The sequence below is a fragment of the Fistularia commersonii genome, chromosome 28 (genome assembly GCF_037954325.1).
Source record: "Fistularia commersonii isolate RoL2024-O1a breed Wild chromosome 28, RoL_Fcom_v1.0, whole genome shotgun sequence".
NCBI lineage: Eukaryota > Metazoa > Chordata > Actinopteri > Syngnathiformes > Fistulariidae > Fistularia > Fistularia commersonii.
Genome location: NC_141311.1, coordinates 6,737,525 through 6,759,390, shown reverse-complemented (window position 1 = coordinate 6,759,390; position 21,866 = coordinate 6,737,525). Strand labels below are relative to the sequence as shown.

General features: G+C 43.2%; 1 protein-coding gene across 6 annotated transcripts in view; it reads right to left on the bottom strand.

Moving 5' to 3' along the window:
- The window catches only part of srcin1a (SRC kinase signaling inhibitor 1a), a 61,581-nt gene that overhangs the window by 23,924 nt on the left and 15,791 nt on the right, over nucleotides 1-21,866 (bottom strand). For 4 of the 6 annotated variants that reach the window (XM_086176462.1, XM_086176464.1, XM_086176460.1 and 1 more), the window contains exons 1-3: nucleotides 15,010-17,501; nucleotides 9,375-9,401; nucleotides 685-880 (exon numbers count right to left, since the gene is read on the bottom strand). In XM_086176462.1, coding sequence (XP_086032588.1) covers nucleotides 685-880; nucleotides 9,375-9,401; nucleotides 15,010-15,444 — 658 coding nt within the window. In that variant the 5' untranslated portion in view covers nucleotides 15,445-17,501. Of the gene's footprint in view, nucleotides 1-684; nucleotides 881-9,374; nucleotides 9,402-13,334; nucleotides 13,465-15,009; nucleotides 17,502-21,866 lie in introns of those variants that run through there. The other 2 variants (XM_086176465.1, XM_086176466.1) reach the window with 2 other exon arrangements.

Below are 21,866 nucleotides of genomic sequence, written 5' to 3'. Positions count from 1 at the left end.
GGTCATTATTTTTACCTGCTATATAATGGTTGGTGAGGATGCAGAATAGTTAACCAGAAGTTTATCAATAAAAGCATCATTGGCCTCAATCGAAAATAGACCGGATCTTTTTTAACTTGTTAATACCTCTGAAGACACTTAAAATTTGACCACTTAGGTCCAAAAAAAAACAGAGCCGTCAGAGTGGCAGCTGATTTATCAAATGTTTTTAGGAATCACATTGCCTTCAGTCACTGCACCTTCAGTTTGTGCATCTAATGTTGCATTATCTCTCGGTACTTATGAGTCTGGACCAGCCCCACATTAATCCACTCTACATTCCCAAGGCTCTTTTGTAGTAAGCCTGCCCTTGGCTGCACAGTTTACTCCTGCTCGCCAAACACGTCCTAATTCCTCAATGAGTAACACCGCCGTGCAGTATAACCCTTAAAAAACGGTAACTAACCAAACAGCCTCAGTGGATATAATACACTTTAAATACTTAAATAACATAATACATAATAGATACACAACTTTTACTTTAAAGATGTCAAATGATGGTAAAAATGCCATGTGTTTGCCTATGCATTCTTCCCGGATGTAATAAGAGGATACCTCCCAGCTTTCTGTAACCCTTACATTCACCAAATGCATCAAGTAAGCCGACAGTTACAAATCAGACAATTAGGGCATTGGAATGCTAACCTGGAGATCGTAGCTTATTCTGGCTGGCGGAGCGGGAAAGAGGCAGGCTCTGGCGAAATCGGTTCATCCGGTTGAACCCAATTGGGATGTCGGCTTCTGACATGGTCTCCAGGGATTCGGCGGAGGCGAAAGAGAGCTTGGTGGCCTGGTCGGCAAGCCCAGACTGGGTAGACTGGGAGTGCCTTGGACTGCGGCTCTGCAGAGGGATGACACACATTTAAAGATATGCAGTCACTGAGAAGTGAAATGGAAGCAGAGAGAATGGATTGGAAGGGGGCTGATGGAGTAAGATCAGACCAGAAAGGAGAGCAAACACACAATTACACAGCACACAATGAATCAAATAAGATTAACAAAACATTGACATTGGTCGCTACCAGCCATTCACTGAGGATTTCTCGCATCTCAGTATCCGACATCAGCTGAATACTGCGGTGGAACACAAAGCACAATGAAGTTGTACTTAGACGAGCCAGCGTTCCAGGAGACCGACCTTCATGAATCAAGTATGGTGGGGATGGGGGGGGGGGGGGGGGGGTGAGGCACGTTTTCAGCTTAGCATAAGTTATGTCATGTTTACTTGACTTTACACACCTCCCACACTCCCTCATCTAAACTCTTGTCCCTGTACTGCGATAAACTTTAAATGAGTGCTTTTGGGATGGGAGGAGAATCTCATGCAAATCCTGGGCTGTCACTGTGGGTTTATCCTGCTGGCCTATGCCCAGGCGTGTCTCACTGAAAGACTGTTAGTGCAGCTGGGGCTGAGCTCAGTGAACTGGCTCCCTGATCCCCGAATGCCGCAGCATCTCCTCGAGCTCAGAGGCTGCTGTAATGAGTTCCCAGAATGCCGTCTTCTGATTGTTTGGATGGTGGAGGCAGAGCGGTCCTCAGCCACACAACAGTAGACGTGCCTGTCTCCTTCCCCTTGCACCATGAACACAACATCTTTCTCTCCATTTTCCAAGGATTTTCCTCTCTCTCCTCACAGACAGAGTAGGATGGCCAGACAGTACTTCCATTGCTTTCATTAGTGCGGGTAGTAATTAAAAGATACTCTGACAGAACTTAAAGAGACGGCACATCCAGGCTCACTGACTCTCACCAGTGAGCTGTCTGAATTTATTCATTAAGGCTGTACGGAGAGCATACTCAAAGAACTATTTGAGTTTATTACTTGCAAAATGCCAAGAGGCTATCTTGAGCAGAAGTGTTGGCCCAAATTACAGAATTGAGGGATCTTTCTGTAAAATGTCATAAATGCATCGCCACGGGCCAAATTACTATCTTCAACCTAAATGCACTGAGCAGCTGACATGGAGCTATTTAATTTACAACTTTCAGGACAGTCCAATAAACTGTAGAATTTATCTTCACCCCACCAAATCTGGTGGCTTCTTCCCCGTCTCAAGCAGCAGACTGCAACAAGTTCTACAAAACAAAATGCGGGGGAAGTTAGCTCGCTGACATTTTCTCAAACCCACGGTCCTTCAGACGAGTTTCCACAAGGCTGCTTCACAGTTAGTGATCACGCTCTTCGTTTCTTTTTTCTCGCAGAAAACATGATTTTAACAGGCCAATAAGGCAGGCTTTGTGACAACGCAAATTGAGACGAAAACATACACTGAAAATGCACATTATCTATTATTAAATTTAAAGAGCAATTTTTTGTAATTTTTTTAAAGAGGGGTTAAATGAAATTATCATATCAGGGAAATCTAAATATGTCTGGCTGTTCCTCTATTTGTGCGGAGGATACCTTAAATTAATGAAAATACGATAAACAACATAGCTCACTAATGAATTAATGAGTTATTTGTGAGTGAAATGACTTATTGAATCCTGTTATTATAATGGCACTCAAGGCAATCATTGCTTGGTGAAAGGAATTTTAAACCGTTAGCGTTAATTAATTTAGCATTTCATGCTTTCACACAGATTCAGCAGCAATCGGACAGAACGCCATCGACTGGGAGGACCAGAAGAATCCACTTTGTCACGAATATTCCTTGTGTCATTGTCAAATTTACCACCATATTTACACGCACACAAACATACACACACTCACACACACACACACACACACACACACACACACAGCCACACACACATGTAGGTGGTGTCCTATGATAGTAGTTGCAGACAATGTCTGAGCACGCAAGGGGACGTCGATGTTAACAGATAACCCCCACCATGCTCTCTAATAGGGCCATTCATCTAAAGTGCAGCCCTAACAAAACCTCAGTGCAGCACCGAGTGCTGCAGTCCGCCATATTCTGGCTGGATAAAGGTAATACAAGTGTATAAATTACATTTGAAAGTCAGCAGGGGTTCTTCAAAAAATTGTAATCCCAATTAGGTTTCACCAGTATGTTGACAGATATAAAAGCCAGAATATAGTTCAGGAGATAAGTTAAAATTGTTTGCTCTCCCGTTTGCAGTGCAGTATAAAATGAAACTTTGTACAGACTTGCCTAAACAGAACGAATGTAAGGCTTTGTTTGAGGTTGTACACTTTGTCATGAGGCACTGAACTCCTCCGAAAGGTTATAAAAAAAAAGACCAAAGACGCAGAATAGGTTTCTTTATCTTTTTTATCTCCTCTGCCAGGGACGTTTAAGCTATCGCTCGAGGAGTGAGTACTGTTTATTTCCTTTATGTTGTAAAAATGAGGCAGCAGATACATGGCTGGGCTCTAAGATTTATTGAGCAGAGCGCTTGTGAATTCCAGGGTGTTGTTATTGTTGTTGTCCGTGTCCATTGCCATAAGCAGCTCTGCGGTAATGGACGTCAACCTCTCGCCATCATTGGCCGAAACACAATGGCAACTGTCGTCACATTGTTTGCGACGAATGGTTACTGGCTCACAGAAAAGATGCGTGACTTTCACGTCGCATCAAACTCACTGGACTTTTTCCCGGTGTAAATGTATCCTCGAGGGTTATCAGAGCAGCAATTCAAAGAAATTGTCAGGCTCATTAAAAAGGTGAATAAACTACAAATAAAATCTCAGAACGAACTCCGAAATGCACAGGAAGGGAGTTTGTTTGATACTATACTGTACTTGGAAAATTTAGGGAATATTGTCAAGGTTTCCACAAACAGCCAGTTAGCCTAGCTCGGTGTTAAGAAACCCACAGCACTTTCCAAATTTTACCACACTGTGCAGTTAAACGTTCAAATTGAATTAGCAGTGGGAAGAAGTAGCAGCTTTCAGGACGCGTCTCCAACGATAGGAACAGGAAAACTGAAGAGGTACGACCGATGGCACGCTCTCTGTAATGGACCTGGCATAATATTCACGAGTTAAGAAACGAGGTGATCGATTAACCCCCCCCCGTCAGAACTCCCACCGTCAACGCCGTCCTCAACGCTGAGTTGCCTTCAGTGAGCCCAAAGGACCCTTTAAAAACACCATTCCCACCATAACCAGTTCAGCCTCCTGCCATCTGGTGTAAAACCAGACCAAAGACAGTCAAATTTAGGATCTATTTTTTCTCCTTTGTGACCCATCTTTGTAACTGGTGGCATACAGGGATTGCAGGTGGAAGAACGCAAATTATTTTTCTGATTTTAATGTCAAAATCCATGCAAAGAAATTTGACGATGGTGTTGAATGTGATTTAAATTCCTGAAATGGCCAAGAAGCAAATGAGTCATGGGGGACTGCTGAGCAAGACAGCCAAACATACATGACTGTGTAATCCTACCGCAGCTGTTCTTGTAGCCTTCCCTAGTCAGCTTCCCACAGTTCCTGCCGATTTCAATATTGCCGTTTTATCCGATGTGCAAATAAAGATGAACGCCGTGTAGGAATTTCACATTGTATATATTATGTGAAACTTGCCATCTGGTAATTTATGTGGCCATTCAAGAGATGCTGGCACGGTTAAGTGACGCTTTTCACGGGCTCCTTTTGAGGAAAACCGGTTTGACCCCCCTCTTATTATTCTCCCCGGACGGCCGCTCTGCCCCACCACCTTAACCTTTTCTTTTAGAGTGATCAAGACTTTTCAATTACCGCTGAGAACTCCCTGCCGCTGTAATGGCACAGCCGCAGAGGGGAACGAGCAGGTGATCCTACGTGGAACAAACGGAAATGGAGCGGAAAGCGAGGCAACAAAAAGCATTACGGTCAATCTACTACCGTGTCTTTTCTTGTTTCATGTTCCAAAACACGCCCGATGAGTCCACTGCGTGTCTTTATCAGGACTTTCAGGTCAAACAAGTCTTGATTTTGGGGTTTTGAGAGGTCACGTCCCATTAAACCTCAGTATCTTTTATTGTGTGTGTCATATGCAAATTTTGAACATCCTACCAGTCCACTAACTGTATATTAAGGGTAAAACAGGAAAAATTGATCAAATTTATTACATTGAGGACCTTAGCGCCACTAAGTCTTTGAGTTGTTAATTGTTAAAAAGCAGATATATGTGCCAAAAAGAAAATTCTTATAAAAATACACTATATGTCAGATTAAACATGAAACTGGTTCGACAGACTGAATTCTGCATCCAGAGCAACGTCAGTGAGAGACATCGAGCACAGCTCAAAATGTGTAAAGTGCTGAAAATGACTTCAGTTAAATAGTTGGAATCAATCTTCCTGCCCCTTCTGTCTTGCTTAAAAAAAAAAAAAAAAAAGGCTTCATGTCTCTCTAGTTGTCCTTCCTCGTAGCTGACTTGTCTCTCCACCGTCCCCTCCCTGGACATCCACAGCTCGCTTCCCATTAATGCTGAGCGGCTTTTTGTCAACATGTCTATTTTGATCTCTTATACCAGTGGTCAACATGTCTGTCTGCGCTGCTCTTGCTGCTACTGCTGCTTCTCCAATTTGTTTTCTTGTTTCTTTTAATCTGCTCACAGGTGAGCCCTGTTTTTTTTTAAACACACACACGCACAAACACACCACCGGAACCAAAATCGCACCTCTCACTTTTAGAAAATTGAAAGCAAAGAATAGCTTCCGAGATCGATCTACCGCTCACATCTGTTTGTCTCTGCTTGATCTTCCTCTGCCGTCTTTATTGCACTCAATCTTTTCCACCACCAAGCCAATCTTCTGGCTGGACACACAATCCACAATCTCCCATCCGCCAGGAGAAATGTCTCTTTATAATACCGGGGGTAATCAATGCATGGAACAAATTGCCTCACAAAATTGGTGTGAATTATCAGAGTATGAAAAAAGACGCTCTGATTGGCCGGCTCTCTTTAAATAAAAGCCGATGATGACGAGGATTACTGACAGTAATCTTTTTTACCCGACAGAGCCGAGGAAAAGGGGCCTCAAGTTCCAGACGATTTCTTTTTAGAAATTGTCATGCATCGTTCCTTGTCCCATGCGTCGGATGGGAATTGCAGTTCATGGTGGCCATGGGAGTTTTGTGGAATTTCACCGGCATCAGCTCATCTTTTCTATCACTTCTATCGGTGCGCGTCGTAATCCCAGCGTGCCACAGCGACACAAGAACAGAGGAAGAAGGATTTAGTTGTCTACCACTCATATTTCTGTTATTGCTGAGCACATAGTAAAAATATCTCAGTAAATGTAGTGAAGTATTCTTAAAAACAGAATTCTGACCCCTTTAGCAATTGATCCACGGATTTGTGAAGCCAAAATGTCTCCGTACTGTGACTTTTGTTAGCCTCCTTATTTGTGCTCAAGGGATTCCAAGACGTCCACGACATTGCAAACGCAACTCAAACCAAGGAAAGCTAAATGAATCGATCAGACCCAGTGGAGCGAGGCTTTGACTGGCAGACTGGAACAAGTTTACACCGCATTGCACCACCTGCAAGAACAAATACTGCAGAGAAGGCAGATAAACAGAGCTAAAAAAAAAAAAATCAACAACAACAACAACAACAACAACAAAAAACTTGTTATTTATTTATCACATTAATGCTCCGGGAGATAATCTAACCATTTGCACCAGCACAGGCTGGATTTAAAATAAAATGCGAGTTCCTGCTTGACACGAAGTTTCTGACATGATGCATCAGCATCCGAAGATATGATGATACTCTTTGTTTGGCATATATGTGTTTTGACATCATCCCCAGACTGGGATATGAATTGACTACTTCTGTATTTAGGTAAGAAAAAGTGGATATAATGGTATCCGTGTTGGGCTGAACTGCTAGGAATAAAGCAGTATATCAGATATTTGCTTTAAATACAAATACTGCTCATCGACAGTGTGTATCATTATGTACATTGATATGTATGAATTGTGTGTGTTTGTGTCACATCCATTCTGCTGTGTAAGCTGGGTGTTGCTGTTGACGCGACATCTGCCGCAGGCCCGACCAGAGGCCACAGGTGCGAGTCCGGCCGCAATATGCTCCTTGCTGATGTGAAGCAACTCAAGCCACCAGCGAGTATCAGACAGTTTCCCACAGACTCTGTAATTATTCATAATGAGTGGGGGTCCTGACTGAACTGTGATTGTACTCATCAAAGATTAAGTGACTATTTGACAAGTGTCGTAAAATAAATATTACAAGAGGTTTAAAAAAAACACGAGCGGCGCAGGCGTGAGTATTGGCCCTCGGTGTTTATTTCACACAGCTTGGAAAATCCTGGCAAACAGAATGTCTCGTATTTAGAAACGGTGGGATGTGCGAGTGAGACAGGAGGGGGGTTTGAAAGCTGCGACGCCAAAGGATGGAAACTGAGCGGGACGAGGTGTCAGATAAGAAGGATCCTTTGCTGGAGGCTAACTGTTTTAGGTCCACATTGACCATTCAGATGGTTTTCAATAATTTCACTCCCACCTCGGTGTAATTTTGGATCACATAATTAAATTCTGACGTATTGTTCGGAGACAAAACTACCTCTTGCTAATCTTTTTCTTTTTCGCAGCAGCAGCAGCAGCAGCAGCAAAAATCAACATAATGAGCATCTAACTGGAGAGGAAAGGCACAGCGGCAATACTGAATCATTTTACGCACAAGAGTTTGTTAGATTTGCCGGCAACATGGCAGTTTTCCCAGCGATCTGTTTATTCTTGTAAACAAAGGGAAGCTTTATTTTGCCCACTTTTCAATCCTCAAAGGCCAATCCACCTGAAAATCCCAAGGGGTTTTGTTTGTTTGACATGGCTGTAAACCCTGTGTCATATCAATCTGGGGTTCAAGTATTCATGGGAGTTGAATTGCCCGGTGTTCCCCAGCCGCTCGGGACATATGGCTATTGATAGCCAGTGACATTTCTACCTTGTCCAGTGGTATTTAAACAGGAATTGAGGCAACATCACATAACACATAAGCCCTGGGCTCTTTCCTTTACACATAGACATCAATATCTTTGGTAACTGCCTCTGTTTGGACAATACTCCTTCCAGCCAGCCGCTGCACAGTAAAGCTAACTAACAGATTTAAAAAATGCTAAATCAGTATAAATAATGCACAATTTAATTATGTCTTCTTTACACTGGGCTCTGCCTGGTGTACACCAGCCTGCATGTCCTCTTGGATAAAACAGGTCCAGCTGCTCGGCTGTGACTGCAGCATCTACGCTCATGTCAAAGCATCATTTCAATAAAGCCCGAGCAGAACGTCTGAAATGTCTTCTTAATGTCTCAGTCAGTCTGAGTAATACTTCAGTAAGGTCACATGGCTCCCAGCCACTAATACAAGCTGACTGAGGTATTAGTAATCCCGAAAGAACAGTCTGCAGATTAAATGGAGCCGGAGAAGTTTAAGCTGTCACCACCCCTGACACTTCTTCTGCAAACATAAACACACACACACACACGCTGACGCACACAAATACAAAACCATGGCAAAGCTCAGATACCGCATGAGCTAGGTGTTGCAGAAGCTGTGGGGACTAAAGATATAGGCTGGTGATGCATGGATAAAAAGCTAGAGAAGAAAAACACACACGCATCCACTGCCCATTTAGGGATGAGGATGGATCAAAAAAATCGATTTTGAAAAAATCTGCATACCAAAAATGCTCCAAAAAGAAAAGATGGTCTATTTTAGATATAACACAAAAGACTAATTCTCTGATGCATGACATTTCCAACAAAAACTAGGCTCTTCCTCAGATGCTTACCGGAGATAGGTGTTAACAAATATGTAATTATGGCACCATATATCTCCGGTAAGCATCTGAGGAATGCACAGTAGTCATGCATCCGAGAAAAAGTATTTTGTGTTATACGTAAAATAAATCATCTTTTCTTTTTGGAGCATTTTTGGTGAGTAGATTTTTTCAAAACTCTACTAGATGCTTGGATAAAAAACAAACTTTTTCACATGCACATAAAGAAAGCGAGAGTTTTAATTCCCAGCAGAGCACCGGCTATCCCTGTGGACTTGTGAAACAGTGAGGTGGGATTCAGCTCGGTCATAACACAGGGAGAATGAGATAATAAAAAAAAAACAACATCGGTATGTTTCCTTTATTCTCACCACAACTGAGCTTATTTTATCACCGGGATCACTGAGATTCATTTTACTTGTCTCAGACATTGCACCTCCGGCTACAATTTCTCGATGGAGACTACATATTTCGACACCTCACCTTACCCAGGATGTAAAAATACATGGAATGATGTTATTAAGACTTTTTTCGCTGCTTGTATCCATGCACGCACATACACACACACACAAACACACACACACAGATGGATGGGAGATGAAAAAAACACAGGGACACTGTGATGCAGTACTCACCTTAAAGCTCCAGTAGTTGGGTTGTTGCTGAGAGGTTTCATGTTGGCCGAAAGGAGAAGGGGAAGAAAATGAGAGGTCACGTTAAATAGTTACTATTTTCTTCTTAAATGATGTTCACCGATTAAAATATATACACATAACAATAATGAAGTTAAACCTCAATTGTGTCGTCCATAAAAACCTTTATTGATTGAGGTTCCCATTGTCTGGTCATTACCGGCACTCTATTTAAGAACCTCCTTTATATCATCAACAGCTTCTTTTAATGCAGTTATCTAAGACAATCATTGATTTTGGTTGGTAATATATGTTGTATGTATATGTGTGTGTGTGTGTGTGTGTGTGTGTGTGTGTGCATTGCAGGGCTTTGGTTTCGGAGCATGGGTGAATACGATTATGCTGTTGGCTGTGACTGGTGAAGAAGTGGAAATGAAAAGAGTGAAATCGAATCAAGCGGCATCCCGCTGTGTTGTTTCCATGTTGGCGTATCACTGTGACTTTTCTCCACCACAGGTCAGAACCCCTTCTGTGTCATCCTCACCTTCCTCTACCTCTTCCAAGCTCTGTCTACCTGCAATACCGTTTGCATTTACTTATTTTTCACAATGCTTAATCTGGCCTCTGGTCTCCCAACCTGCCCGCTGCTCCACCGTGAATGAAAATGTGCTCCCGTACTGGTTGGAATTTTGAGGAATTGAGCTTTCCATTAAAATATAATCTAGCCACAGTCAAAATCAGGCCACCCCACGGATGGCCTGGAAATACCTTGAGAATGACATGGAAAATATAAAAAGGCCGGGCAAAGTTCATGAATTTTAATTCTAATCCAAATTCTGCTTATTCTTATCTGCAGGCAATTTTCGGTCCATTAAGCTTCTCCTCAGCTGGACCCGTATTATTCTCCAAGCTCAGGAAAAAAACACTGACAGCTGAGTTTTGATGCATAATGGTCAATGTTTTTTCATTAAACTCTTTCTATATTAATGCATTCTCAACAAAAGACAAGATTATTTCGGTGAATGCAGACTGAGCATTTGAACCCCTTATTACCTTTTATAATGTAATCTTTCATTCTATGTGCTCTCATCAGCTTCTAATTTCATTTGACCCCATGACACAGTTTTTCACTTGATGCCCCTCTCCATCTCCTCCCCTCATTCTGCATTCTGGTGCAATTTTGTTATTATGATTAATGAATGCATAAAGTAAAGTGAGGAATAGGACCCTGGAGACCCATCGGATTCAGAGCAAAGTAACAAATCGATGTAATGAAGGAAGTCATTTATACCGGCTAAATCAGTAGATTACGCAATATGTACGTCTCTGTTTAGTATCAGCGTTATTACACTTCATTAAAATAAAAGTAGGCAGCACTGAAAAGACCTGTGTCCTTGCAGAAGCGTTTGGTTTGACAGACAGCACCACGGTCAGCTACTGCCGCCTGACGCATCACAATGGCGTGCCAAGATCACGATTACTGAAGGCCACCTCGTTGTGCTGCGGGGAGCAGTGTGTCGCGACACCACAGATGTGCGAACCACGGCAGTTCAGCGGGATGATTCCTACGCACCATTAGTTACCCAGTGTGCATTGGGTGACTGTATTCTGTAGTTCTGCCAGGGTCGACTTTTTCAGGACACAATTGAGATTTTGTCCATCAATTACACAGTACTTAGCGACCTTCTGCACGCCCACTGATAAACAGAGCTGCGGTCCTAGCATTGATGAGATTTTCTTGCAGTCTGTCTTCCTTGCATTATATTCAAGCTGACAGTTTTACAAGTCATGTGTTAAAAGTAGGTCAGTGAAACAGGGAGAGGTCCACCAACATGCAGTGTACACTTTGTGGAAGTCTGAAACCGCCCGGAGCTGTTGAGGCTGTAGCAGGCAGGGGGGCCGATGCTTGCTTGACCAGGGCAAGGCTACTTTTCAACAGAGGCAGATACAACTGCAATCTGAATATACTAAAAAATCCTCCATGCTGTTTATTTTTTCAGCATGCCTCGACCTCTGCCAAGGTTTTTTTTTTAGACAAATCCTTGCACAGGAATCTGTTTGCGTAATGGTTCCCCGCCGGAAAGAGGAGTTGCATTGTGTTCATTTATGTGGGAGTGCCAAGATACCCTGTCACCGAAACAAGCAGGACTCAAAATGATATGGAGTATAATCTCAACCCACGCATATTTTCCCTTTAGCATATACATCCTGACTATCATATGTAAAGACAGTTATTATTAGGCAACTCACTGATCAGTAGCTGGGCAGAATATCCATTTTCTGCTTGAAAAATCCTCCACATAATCAACTGACAGTTAAAAGAACAACATGCTTCCTAACAGGTGACATGACATGATGAGAAAATGGGTTTGGAAATAATTCGCAAAATGTGAAACAAGCTTTTTTGGGGGGGAACGATGTGTGTAGGGAAAATCTCGGGCATGATTTTTTTTTAATATAACTGTGGCAAAATAGAACCTACAAGCTTAAGATTGTTGATCTTGAAGTAAACCCGGAGGCCAAATCGTCCTCAGACCACAAGTAAGGAGATGGTGGTGCCGGAGAGTGATTTGGTGGACTGCAAGCTTATTTAGATATTTATTTTATTGGCTATGTGGTTCAAACCAGACGTTGCTGAGGAGGAGCGGTCAGAGAAGCTGATTCACAGTCACATTCCAACATGAGAGGTTGGAGGGAGTTAAAATAACACATGAGGCGTTTTCAGGCTGGAGTTGTATTGACCTTGGCAGTCTGATGGTTTGTCCGTCTGTGTAGCTTCTTATCATGCCTCATCCTTGACAATCTCTCCCAGCAGATCTGCTCCGGCATAAATGGCTGCTGCTCACATATTCTGACAGCATTGATGATGCTGATGATTCTATTTTTTCCAGCAAATAATGATAAAGCTTGGCTTCAAAGGTGGAGAAGTGATTGGAGGTCCAGCGTGTGTGCGTATATGCATGTCTCCACCAGTGCTCCTCTGCTTGCTATTTCCCCTGAGTGACAGGTTTCAGGTAAAGCAAACATGTTTATCTGTTACTGGTTTGTGTTGCCTTGCCCCTCGCACAACTTGGGCATTTTACTTGCACACACTGCTCTGTGAGGACTTTACAGCAGTTTCGTGTCAGCGCTTCTACTTCCTGGAAATGGTCACTGAAATGAATGCTAAAAATGTAAAAGGATCATGTCGGAGCCACGGCTTCGATCTGCTATTCGCCGTCACAGCAGCTCATCCAGCCCGATTCCCAGATGGCAAATAAAATGATTGACTGCAGCTCCGCTCAAAACATACCATCTTGACGGATTAACTTTGCGCTGAACTTTAATCCAGAGGAAGAGTGAGCTACTTCTGAAGCTGGCAGATATGCTCAAGCCCTTATTACATTTCTGGCTGCAAAATAAAGACAACTACTTCCACTTTTTTGCTCATACATATGTGAAGCACAGAGCTCCGACAGAAGGATGGAGCCTCGCTGAATGAAGCACTGTATTACCTGACCTGCATGTAAAGCAGCCTGCACTCACACCACCCCTCCTCCAGCTCTGTTTCTTTCTCATGTCGTCATCCTCTCCGTATCCCCCCGTCTCAATCATTCCTACTCCGTTTACCCTCTAACCTCCTCTCACTCAGTTTTCTAACATAATGGCAGATTCTCTCCTTTCCTCCCTGGATTAAAAAAACAACAACAACAACAACAACGCACTAATCTGCACAGCAAATAAAAAGCGGGTGCAAACAAACACACAAAAGGCTCTGAGTACACTTTTACAGTATTGTCCACTCAACCTCTCATCTTGCCTGGATTTTTGCCTGACTGAGACATTTGTACGCCGTCGCCACAACAACCACAACAAACAAAAGGCACGGAAACCAATCCAGCTGCTCCTGAAAACACACACACACACACACATGCACACTTCTCTTCGGCATCCTCCAGCTTCAAGCTTCCAGTCTGGTCTCACCTGCAGTGCACCTGTGCCTGTCCACCTCTCCAGTCATCCCAGGCTGTCCATCAGGTGCTCCGAATCCTCATTGCATTTGAGTCCATCTCTCCCTCCCTCTGCCTCTCCAGCCCTCCCTCCCGCTCCCTCTCACTCAATCTTTCTGTCTCCCTCTCCAGTAGCACATGCGGCGGAAACTCTTTATTTAATTCATTACAACATCAGCCGATTAACTCCTTTGCAGATGGGTGTCTGGCTCCTGCTGGTGCTGGCTAATTGAGCAGCGGGCTGCTTGACTGGCTGCAGCACTATTCTCCAGCTCCTCCTTCCCCCTCCTTCCTCGCTCGCTGTCCAAGCTCTGCACATCCAGGAGATGACAAGAAATCCCGGGCTTTGCTGCTTCATCCCCAGCGTGGATAAAATGCCCCGTCACTTAAGGATTTGTCCTCTCTTCCAGCTGCTACTTAATTTTCTTTCTTAAACGTTTGTCGCCAGACTTTCTATGTTCAGATGTTCCCAGTTCATTATTTTACAATTCCTGCACCTCTACACAGTCTGACCTTTGCAATGTGATATCCCTACTTGCCATATATGGCAGAGGTTGCCACGGCAACTATGGACTCCACCTGTCTCTCACACACTCTCCCATGCACACTCGCTCTCTCTCTCTCTCACTCTCTCTCTCTCTCTCTCTCTCTCTCTTGCTCGCGCTCACATACTCTGTCTCTCTCACTCTCTCCTTCGCATTTTCTTCAATCTCCCCCAACTCACACACACACACACACATGCAACACAGAATGTTTATAGCGCAATATGTTCACATGCATTTTCTCCGAGGGAGGAACGAGAACAAGATGTTGGAGCCGTGAAAGTGAAATACTGTAGGTTGGTAATGAACCAAGAAGTGTTGGAATGTAAGAAGAAAAATGAGAAACATTATTTTTATAAATATAATGTAAAACCACGAACAGAGAAGTAAAATCTTGACCGTGACAGTTGTTTTTTAAAATGATTTAAAACTAAAAATGGTGTTTCTACATAAAAACTGGAAATATGTTATAATATTGTGCAGCATTTTTTCATGCAAGTTGCATAAAGAAAGACTGGGGTAAAATCTAAGGAAAATCCTAAGTAAATGGGTACAGAGTAATAAGTAAAAAAAAAGGGACTCAGTAGTTTGAGTTTGGAAATGATACCGATCATATTCAGCAACCGAGTTTTCAGCATCTTACATTCACCTGTCAACATTCAAACCAATTGAAGGAACATGTCAGAAAAGACTATCCTTTTTGATATTGTCAAGGATGTTGCTAGAGCTTACGTCAGGGCAGGTCGATCACAGGGCCACGTATACAGACCCACATTCGTATGGTCAATTGGAGGTCTCTTTTGCATGTTTTTGGACTTTGGGAGGAATCAAACCAGGAACCTTCTTGCTGTGGGGCAAGTGCTTAACACCGCACCACCAATTATTGAATCCATAAATGAGGATTCTCCTGCAGAGCAGCTTGAAGGAGTCGCACCAACTTTGCCAACTATTGAGCTGTTTGGGTGGTTCAAGGTTGCCCATCGTTCTTGCCCAAAGGGCTGAGGGCTAAATGTGTCGCCATTGTACTGGCACCATATGATGAAATTCTTCTGTCATTAAATTGACCGGTCTCCTGAGGAGACGGTCTCGTGAAGGTGAGGCTCGTACCTGTTCTCGCGCAGACCGCTCGGATGAACCCCTCATGCTGGCGTGCGAGGGCGAGGGGGACGGCGGGGTGTGATGAGGGCTGTGATGGGGATGCTGCTGTTGCTGCTGGTACTTGCTCTTCAAGTGATCCATGAAGGCATCCCTCTTGCGTTCCATGTCAGCCTTGTGCAGGTTGGTGAGGGCCTCCAGGCTCTGGGCGGCGCTGACAGTGTGGCGGTGCTCCGACGTGTGCACCAGCCCCACATTGGAGAACCGCCGGGTGCTGTTCCCCAGGGTCCGGTACTCCCGTGGATATTCCAGATCATCTGTCGAGATCATGTGACCGCCACCGCGATCAGGATCTAAAGGACAAGAAACAAGAGGAGGGGGAGGCAAAGGGAAGAAAGGAGGAGAGAAAGACAGGATGGAAGGTGTTGCAAGGAGAGGGGGAAGCATCAGCAAGGGTACGAAGAGAGATTTTAGGGTGGGTATAAACACAACACACACACACACACAGGTGTGCGCACACACAAACACACACGCACACACAAACGCAACAGAGAGAGAGACAATGGAAAAATAAGGCGAAAAGGGGATGGGGGGGTGGAAGGGGAAGGGGGGGCAGAAAGATATGTGATGAGATTTTTATACTATTACAACCCAAAGTTTTCTACTGAGTTGGACGTGGATTTTATTTATTTATGTGTTTGTTTGTATGTTTGTTTATTTATTTATTTACGCAGAAGTAAGTTAAATTTGAGGTGAATGAAAGTCAAGAAGAAACATGAAGATCCGTTTATTTCTTTCCTCGATTTTACCAGTCGATCCCAACCGTCCCCCAGCCTCTCCATCCTTTGACATCTTCTGTCAGTTTCTCTAAATATTCTGTCCCCTTCATTTGGGGGCTGCTTGATCAGCTGTCCATTTTTAAGGAGGCACAGCACCCTGACAACCCTTGGTATTTTATCTCCTCTGTAACTGACAGACAACACAACCCCAGCTGAAAGGCACACAAGACATAGACTGGCCAGGAGGAGATGGTATGGTTACACAAAAAGATATGGGACTGGAAAAAGTGAGTGAATTTCAAGGATGAAGGAGGTAGGAGCCATTCACCCAGTGAGTTACCTTGGTTAGGGAAACAGGCCCCGGGGTTGGCTAGAAGAGAAACATGCCAAGGGTTAATTGAATGTGTTTGCGCACAAACGTGCAAACAAACACACCGGATACGGTCACATGATCAGAAAAGAGCTACCACGACATCATAGCTCTTTGTCTGAATTAATGCATTTCATATATGCATTATAATGTATTCATAAGGGGAAACATTCGGGGAGAGGGTGGCTGGCTATGAATGCTAAGTGTTTCACAGCAACCTGAAGAATGAAAAATGACGAATACGGGGGCATTTTTTACAGGATCATACACAGCTTCTGAATAGGCTTAATCAGAAAACTTTTTAAATGACTCAGTGGTAAAATTACCTCTAATATAAATCCACCTAACATGTAAAAAAAATCAAAGTTGCAAGATTGAAAACGAAAATCCATTGTTAAACCAACAAAAGTTGCCACTGGATCATTGAGTCTTAAATGTGTTTTTTTGTGAATAATTTTCCTTCAATGGCAGTCAAGTATGATCAGCTGTTCTGACATCCAACCCTCATCAACCACCACATTACCAAGTGCTGATAAACTGAGCAGTGTTGAAATTAAATATACCGCCTGGTTGATAGCATTAGCATTGAACTCTCAACTGCACACTGTGTCTGCCGGACATACTCATCTGGAGCATCCCAGATCTCTGGCTTACACTTCAATAGGCAACGGCTTAATGTGAACAAGCAAACAAGGACCTGACTCAGGGGCTCAACTACATTGGTGTTTCGGTGTTTTATAACAGGCTTATTATAGTGCCTGACTGCATCCACAAAGCGCTCAGAAGCCGAGTATGTTATCTCGCCCCTCGACAGATGTGAAGAGAATTTAATTTGCATCAACAAAACAATATTATTAACGTGTTCCGGCCTCATTTTTTGCCAGAGAGATTTGTCACAAAACAAGCACAGTTTGCGTCAATCTGTTTTACAGGCGAAACAATGCAAGATATCAGTTTAAGGCCAAATGGCCAAAACGCTACGATGAATTTGGGACACCTGCAAAGGAATCATATTCGTCATGAATCCTCAAACACCTTTTTCTGAATTCTAATATCCGGATGTGCTTTTTAGAGCGGTATAAAGCCATCATCAGCCACCCTGCAGGATGGAAAGTTGTGTAGGCAGGAAAATAAGAAAAAGGAAAATGGGAGCCGGTTATTCATCTAAACTTCATTCATCATTCACAGCCAGCATATTTCCACATACACAGACAGACAATAACCCTGACACCCAAACAACCTGTGTAAACCCAGCATCATTTGAGCTTCGGTGACAGGCACCTCAAAGGTGTAGCATTATGTTAAATACCTGATCCTCAAAAAAAAAAAAAAAAAAAGCTGTATGTCTTCAAGCAATCCTGGGACCGCGGCAGGCCAGAGTGTGATTGCAAAGCTTAAAAGCCTCCAGGAAAAGGTGTAATAGGTTGGTCAGCTAAAAAAAAAATAAATAGAGAGGGTGACTGACAACAGGAAGCTGCAATAAGAATTAATACACTGTGAGGTCTGTGCTGCACTGTCAAGATAGAGAGCAGTCAAGAGCATTATCCTGCTTCTGTATAAAGATCCTGCTACAGTGGGCCTTGAGAGATAAGACAAACAGGGTGGGATAAATTACCTGCTCGGAAAAGGACACTGCGGGGTGTCAAAAAAAAAACAAAAACTCAAGACTAATGCAATTTACGAATTGATCCATGAAATCCTGTGTTTTGTGCATTAGGAAACACATTGTGACGATTTCCCTCTACTCGACTATGACTTTGACGCCTTTTCCCTCCGGAGCCACCTGTCTTCAACTCATTCTGTGCGCTATTTATGCACCGTAATGCTGGGAAAACTTGTATATCACGCATTTGCCAACACGCCCACCAGATACAGAGACAAACTGAAGGACTTTGGAAATGGGTGTTTCTCAAGGAAATGATGTGCATATGAATTTGGGAGGGGGGGGGGTTATCGGGAAAAATGCATTGAGGAGCCCTTTTATGGATTTGCAAAAGGCAGTGAATGATCACTGGCATCTGAAACAACTGGGCCAGATGGAAGGAAGGAAGGAGCGGCCTCAAGCGAACGGCACGAAGGATGCGTACATTCTAAGAAAGCTCTGCCAGATCTATCTGCTATCACTCCTAATGGTAGCTTGATGTACACATTGCTTTTTAAAATCAAAGATTTAAAAAGCGTTTTGACGGCTAAAGCAGGAAAAGGGAAATAAGCAGTACGAGACGACAGAGACTCAAAGATCTGGTGCAAAACAGAGGGCGAAAGTAAAAATACAATTTTCAGTACTAATTTGTACATTAAAAGAATGAGAGAATAAGCAAAACAATAATGACTAATATGATTTCAGATTAAAAGAATAAAACAAAATTAAGAAGTATATAAAAGGATGAGGTAAAACAAAAGCGCAGTCACCTTCAGAATTTACTTCTCCACTTTGGAATTTGTCCAGGGGCCCCCATTTGAGCATCTAAAGCTCCAAAGTGGCACATACGGCATCATCGTTTTCTCCAATCTAGTTCGGTGGCGGCTCTAGAGGAGCTTAGGGGGATGATCAGTAAAATCTCAAATGAATTCATGACTGAACGGGGAGCCGTTGAAGAGAAGCCGGGATTCGGGTGATAAGATGTCGGTCGTCGGAGCCAGAGGAACCGAGGGGGAGGGTTTTTCTGACAGAGAGGAGACGGTCAGAGTAGACAACAATGAAATGACAACATGACTTGCTCCACCAAGGTCAGACTGTGAGACCACTGGTTATATGGTTTGAATTTCTAATAAAAATATTTAGCAGTTGCTAGAATTCACTTTTAGTTTAAATAGTTGCTGGTCAGCTGACTTGCTGTCTGAATGAGACACAATGACAAATACGCATTCACTTGGTTCTATTTAAAATGCCGCCTGAATGCCGACCGTCTCACCTGTCTGACACACGCACACTGTCTTTTCTAGCTGCGATTGGAATTGTCTTGTCGGAGCTCTGTGAGACGGCAGCAACATGCCTCTTGCACAAGCGAGACAACAAATGAAAAACCACACTACCGGTCTGGGGAGAAAAAAAAAATTACCGGAATAAATGACTGTCTTTTCCAAAACACAATGTAAAGACAACTTTTAATGGCTTTGCACTTCACGGCTGCTAAAATTAATGATCCATGATCAATGCGCTTTCCATTCGAGCAAGCAAATCAAGGTGCTGCGGCTCGCTACCAACCTCCTGAGGAAAAGTACTCCATTTTGTGGAATTATATGTTTAGTCACCCGTGAGTTCTAATTATTATGGTTTTTCCTGTGATGAACTTATCAGAGGGGGCTAAATCAATTACATTTGTTTTTGAAAAGTAATGTGCACAGCCGCGCTCCCCATCCAGGGGAGAGCAGCCAAAGGAGAAACACAGAAGTATTTCTGTTCACTTTGAGGGCGTTTTGATGCACCTCTGGAAACTGAGATAAATAAGATATAACTATTCAGTGAGCCTGCTTTTTTTTTTTAAATGTTTCACTCCATCTTCATTCTTTTTAAGTCAACTTTCTCTAATTAATCTCAGAAAATTATCTGGTAAAGTACACATTAATTTTATTTGATTTATTTTTTAATCCCAAAGTTTAAGGGATTTGCATGTTGTTGGCGAAAGGACGCAACATGTGCTTTTCCCTCTGATATACAGTCTAATTTACTGCACGAACAGCAAGGTGTCTGGTGGGATGTCACGTGTGACAGTGCAGTGTGGGTAGACCTTGCCGAATATAAACTGGAAAAAAAAGGAAGAGATAGGTGAAGATATGTGGAAATAGGTGAGAGCTTAAAATCCACCACATCAATTCAGGCTACAGGCAGTAGGAAATGAGCCAATGAGTCGGGCCTACAGCTATTGGCGACTGGAATTCTGTATGGGAACAGTTAAGACAAATAACTCGAAGGGGGAAATGACACTGCAGGATGAATTTCTAAACCTCTGAAAGACCAACAATAGAGCTCCTGAACTCTTTCACGTCGCAACTCGGGGGAAGCGACCATGGACATCCCCACAGCCACATGAATTATTTAAAACCCTGTGATTATTTAAAGTCCTTTACGTTTATTGTAAATGCTGACTTATGAGGCAGGGGCCGCAACATTGTATTTTTTAAAAAACAAAAAGAAAAAGCAGGTTGCACACTTGTTTGTGGCTTCAGGGTCCCTGGTTAATTTCAGACAGATGGCCTCTCTGTGTGGAGAATGCATGCACTGCGTGTTTCCTCCAGCAGTCCAAAAGCACACAGGAGGTTCACTGGAGACCCTAAATAGTACAGATGTGTGAATGACAGAGTTAAAGGTTGTATGTCACTATATGTCTCTCCGCGATTCCACGTGCAAAATATGCAGAACTTATAATGAATGAATGAATGGAAGCAGAAGCAAACAGGCTCACTGACAGCGAGTTTGTCTCTCCTTGTCAGAAATAGGTAGGCATGCGTGTGGTGAAAAAAGACACCCAACATGAAAAGGTTCAACCTAATTCATCATTTTTACTGGTCGCATATGATATTCACTCAAGACAATGATGTTCAGGGCACAAAAAATGTTAATCCAGTTGACTGCACGCTTAACTTTTCTCTCTCCATTAAGGTAATCTCTGAAAGGTCCGAAGCACTCCTGTCAGGAGACAAGAGTTAAAAGGGTTGAAATTGATGGCTGGCCAGCAAGAGCAAGTCATCAGAAGTGGTTCGGCCGACACGTCTGCGCCACACGCCATAATAACAGGTTGAGAACATCAGGAGGCTCCAGGCAGACACATAGAATGAGACGGCACGCCCACTTGATCATTAAAACACATACAATGCAAACTAACTCGCCGTCCTTTTAGCCTCATACTTTCTTGTGTCTGTGAAAAGGGGACCTACAGCGATTTCTTTTCCGCCCACCAACTTTACCATCTTAAAACTTTGTTTCCCCGGGCAACACCGGGAAATACTGTGGAGGCAGCAAAGCTGAAATTGCATCAGCTGAGCACCTGCCAATTCACAAAAGCCTCTAGTGGGACAATTGGAGCATGATACGCCGGCGTCTCCAGAGCTGCGTGTAACTGGAAGCAGCAAAATTTTAATGCCCACCTGAAGGAAGTGGAAAATATGATCCTTGTCTATGAATTACAAAAAAGGGAGAAAAAAAAATCCAACATCAGAATCTAAGTAAAAGCTTAGACTTTTATGTCCAGCTTCCTATTTAGGTCATGACATCAGACCTGGTCAGTCGTCACAAAAGGCAGCGCAGCCATTCCTTGTTTCTGCTCGGATTATCTCACTGGGTTGGTTGATGTTAAAATGCCAGGCAGACACCAGCAAGGCTGAGATGTAAAAATGAAAATAAGATGTTCGGAGGGGGTGCCTGCTTGCATACAGAATGGGTGGAGAGGACCTCTGATCTCCACGGGGTGCAACACTAAGTGGGAGTCACAGGTGGAAGCTGACACAAAGACCAAAAGGGCTCTGCATGGAGCGAGAGCGGTGCTGTGTGAATCGATAGGCAGTGATTTCCCTACATACGGTTCGAAGGGCTACGGCATGCTGCAAAAGATCCCTACTACACATATAAAAGGGAACTACAAAATGTTCTGATAAATACCGTTTGTATGATTTTTTTTGTTGAAATAAAAATCAATAGCATTGAAATCTACAAAATCTATCTATCTGATATTCAACAGCTCTACCAAGAAGAGTGTATTTTTCGTCTTCTGGAGGAGGGT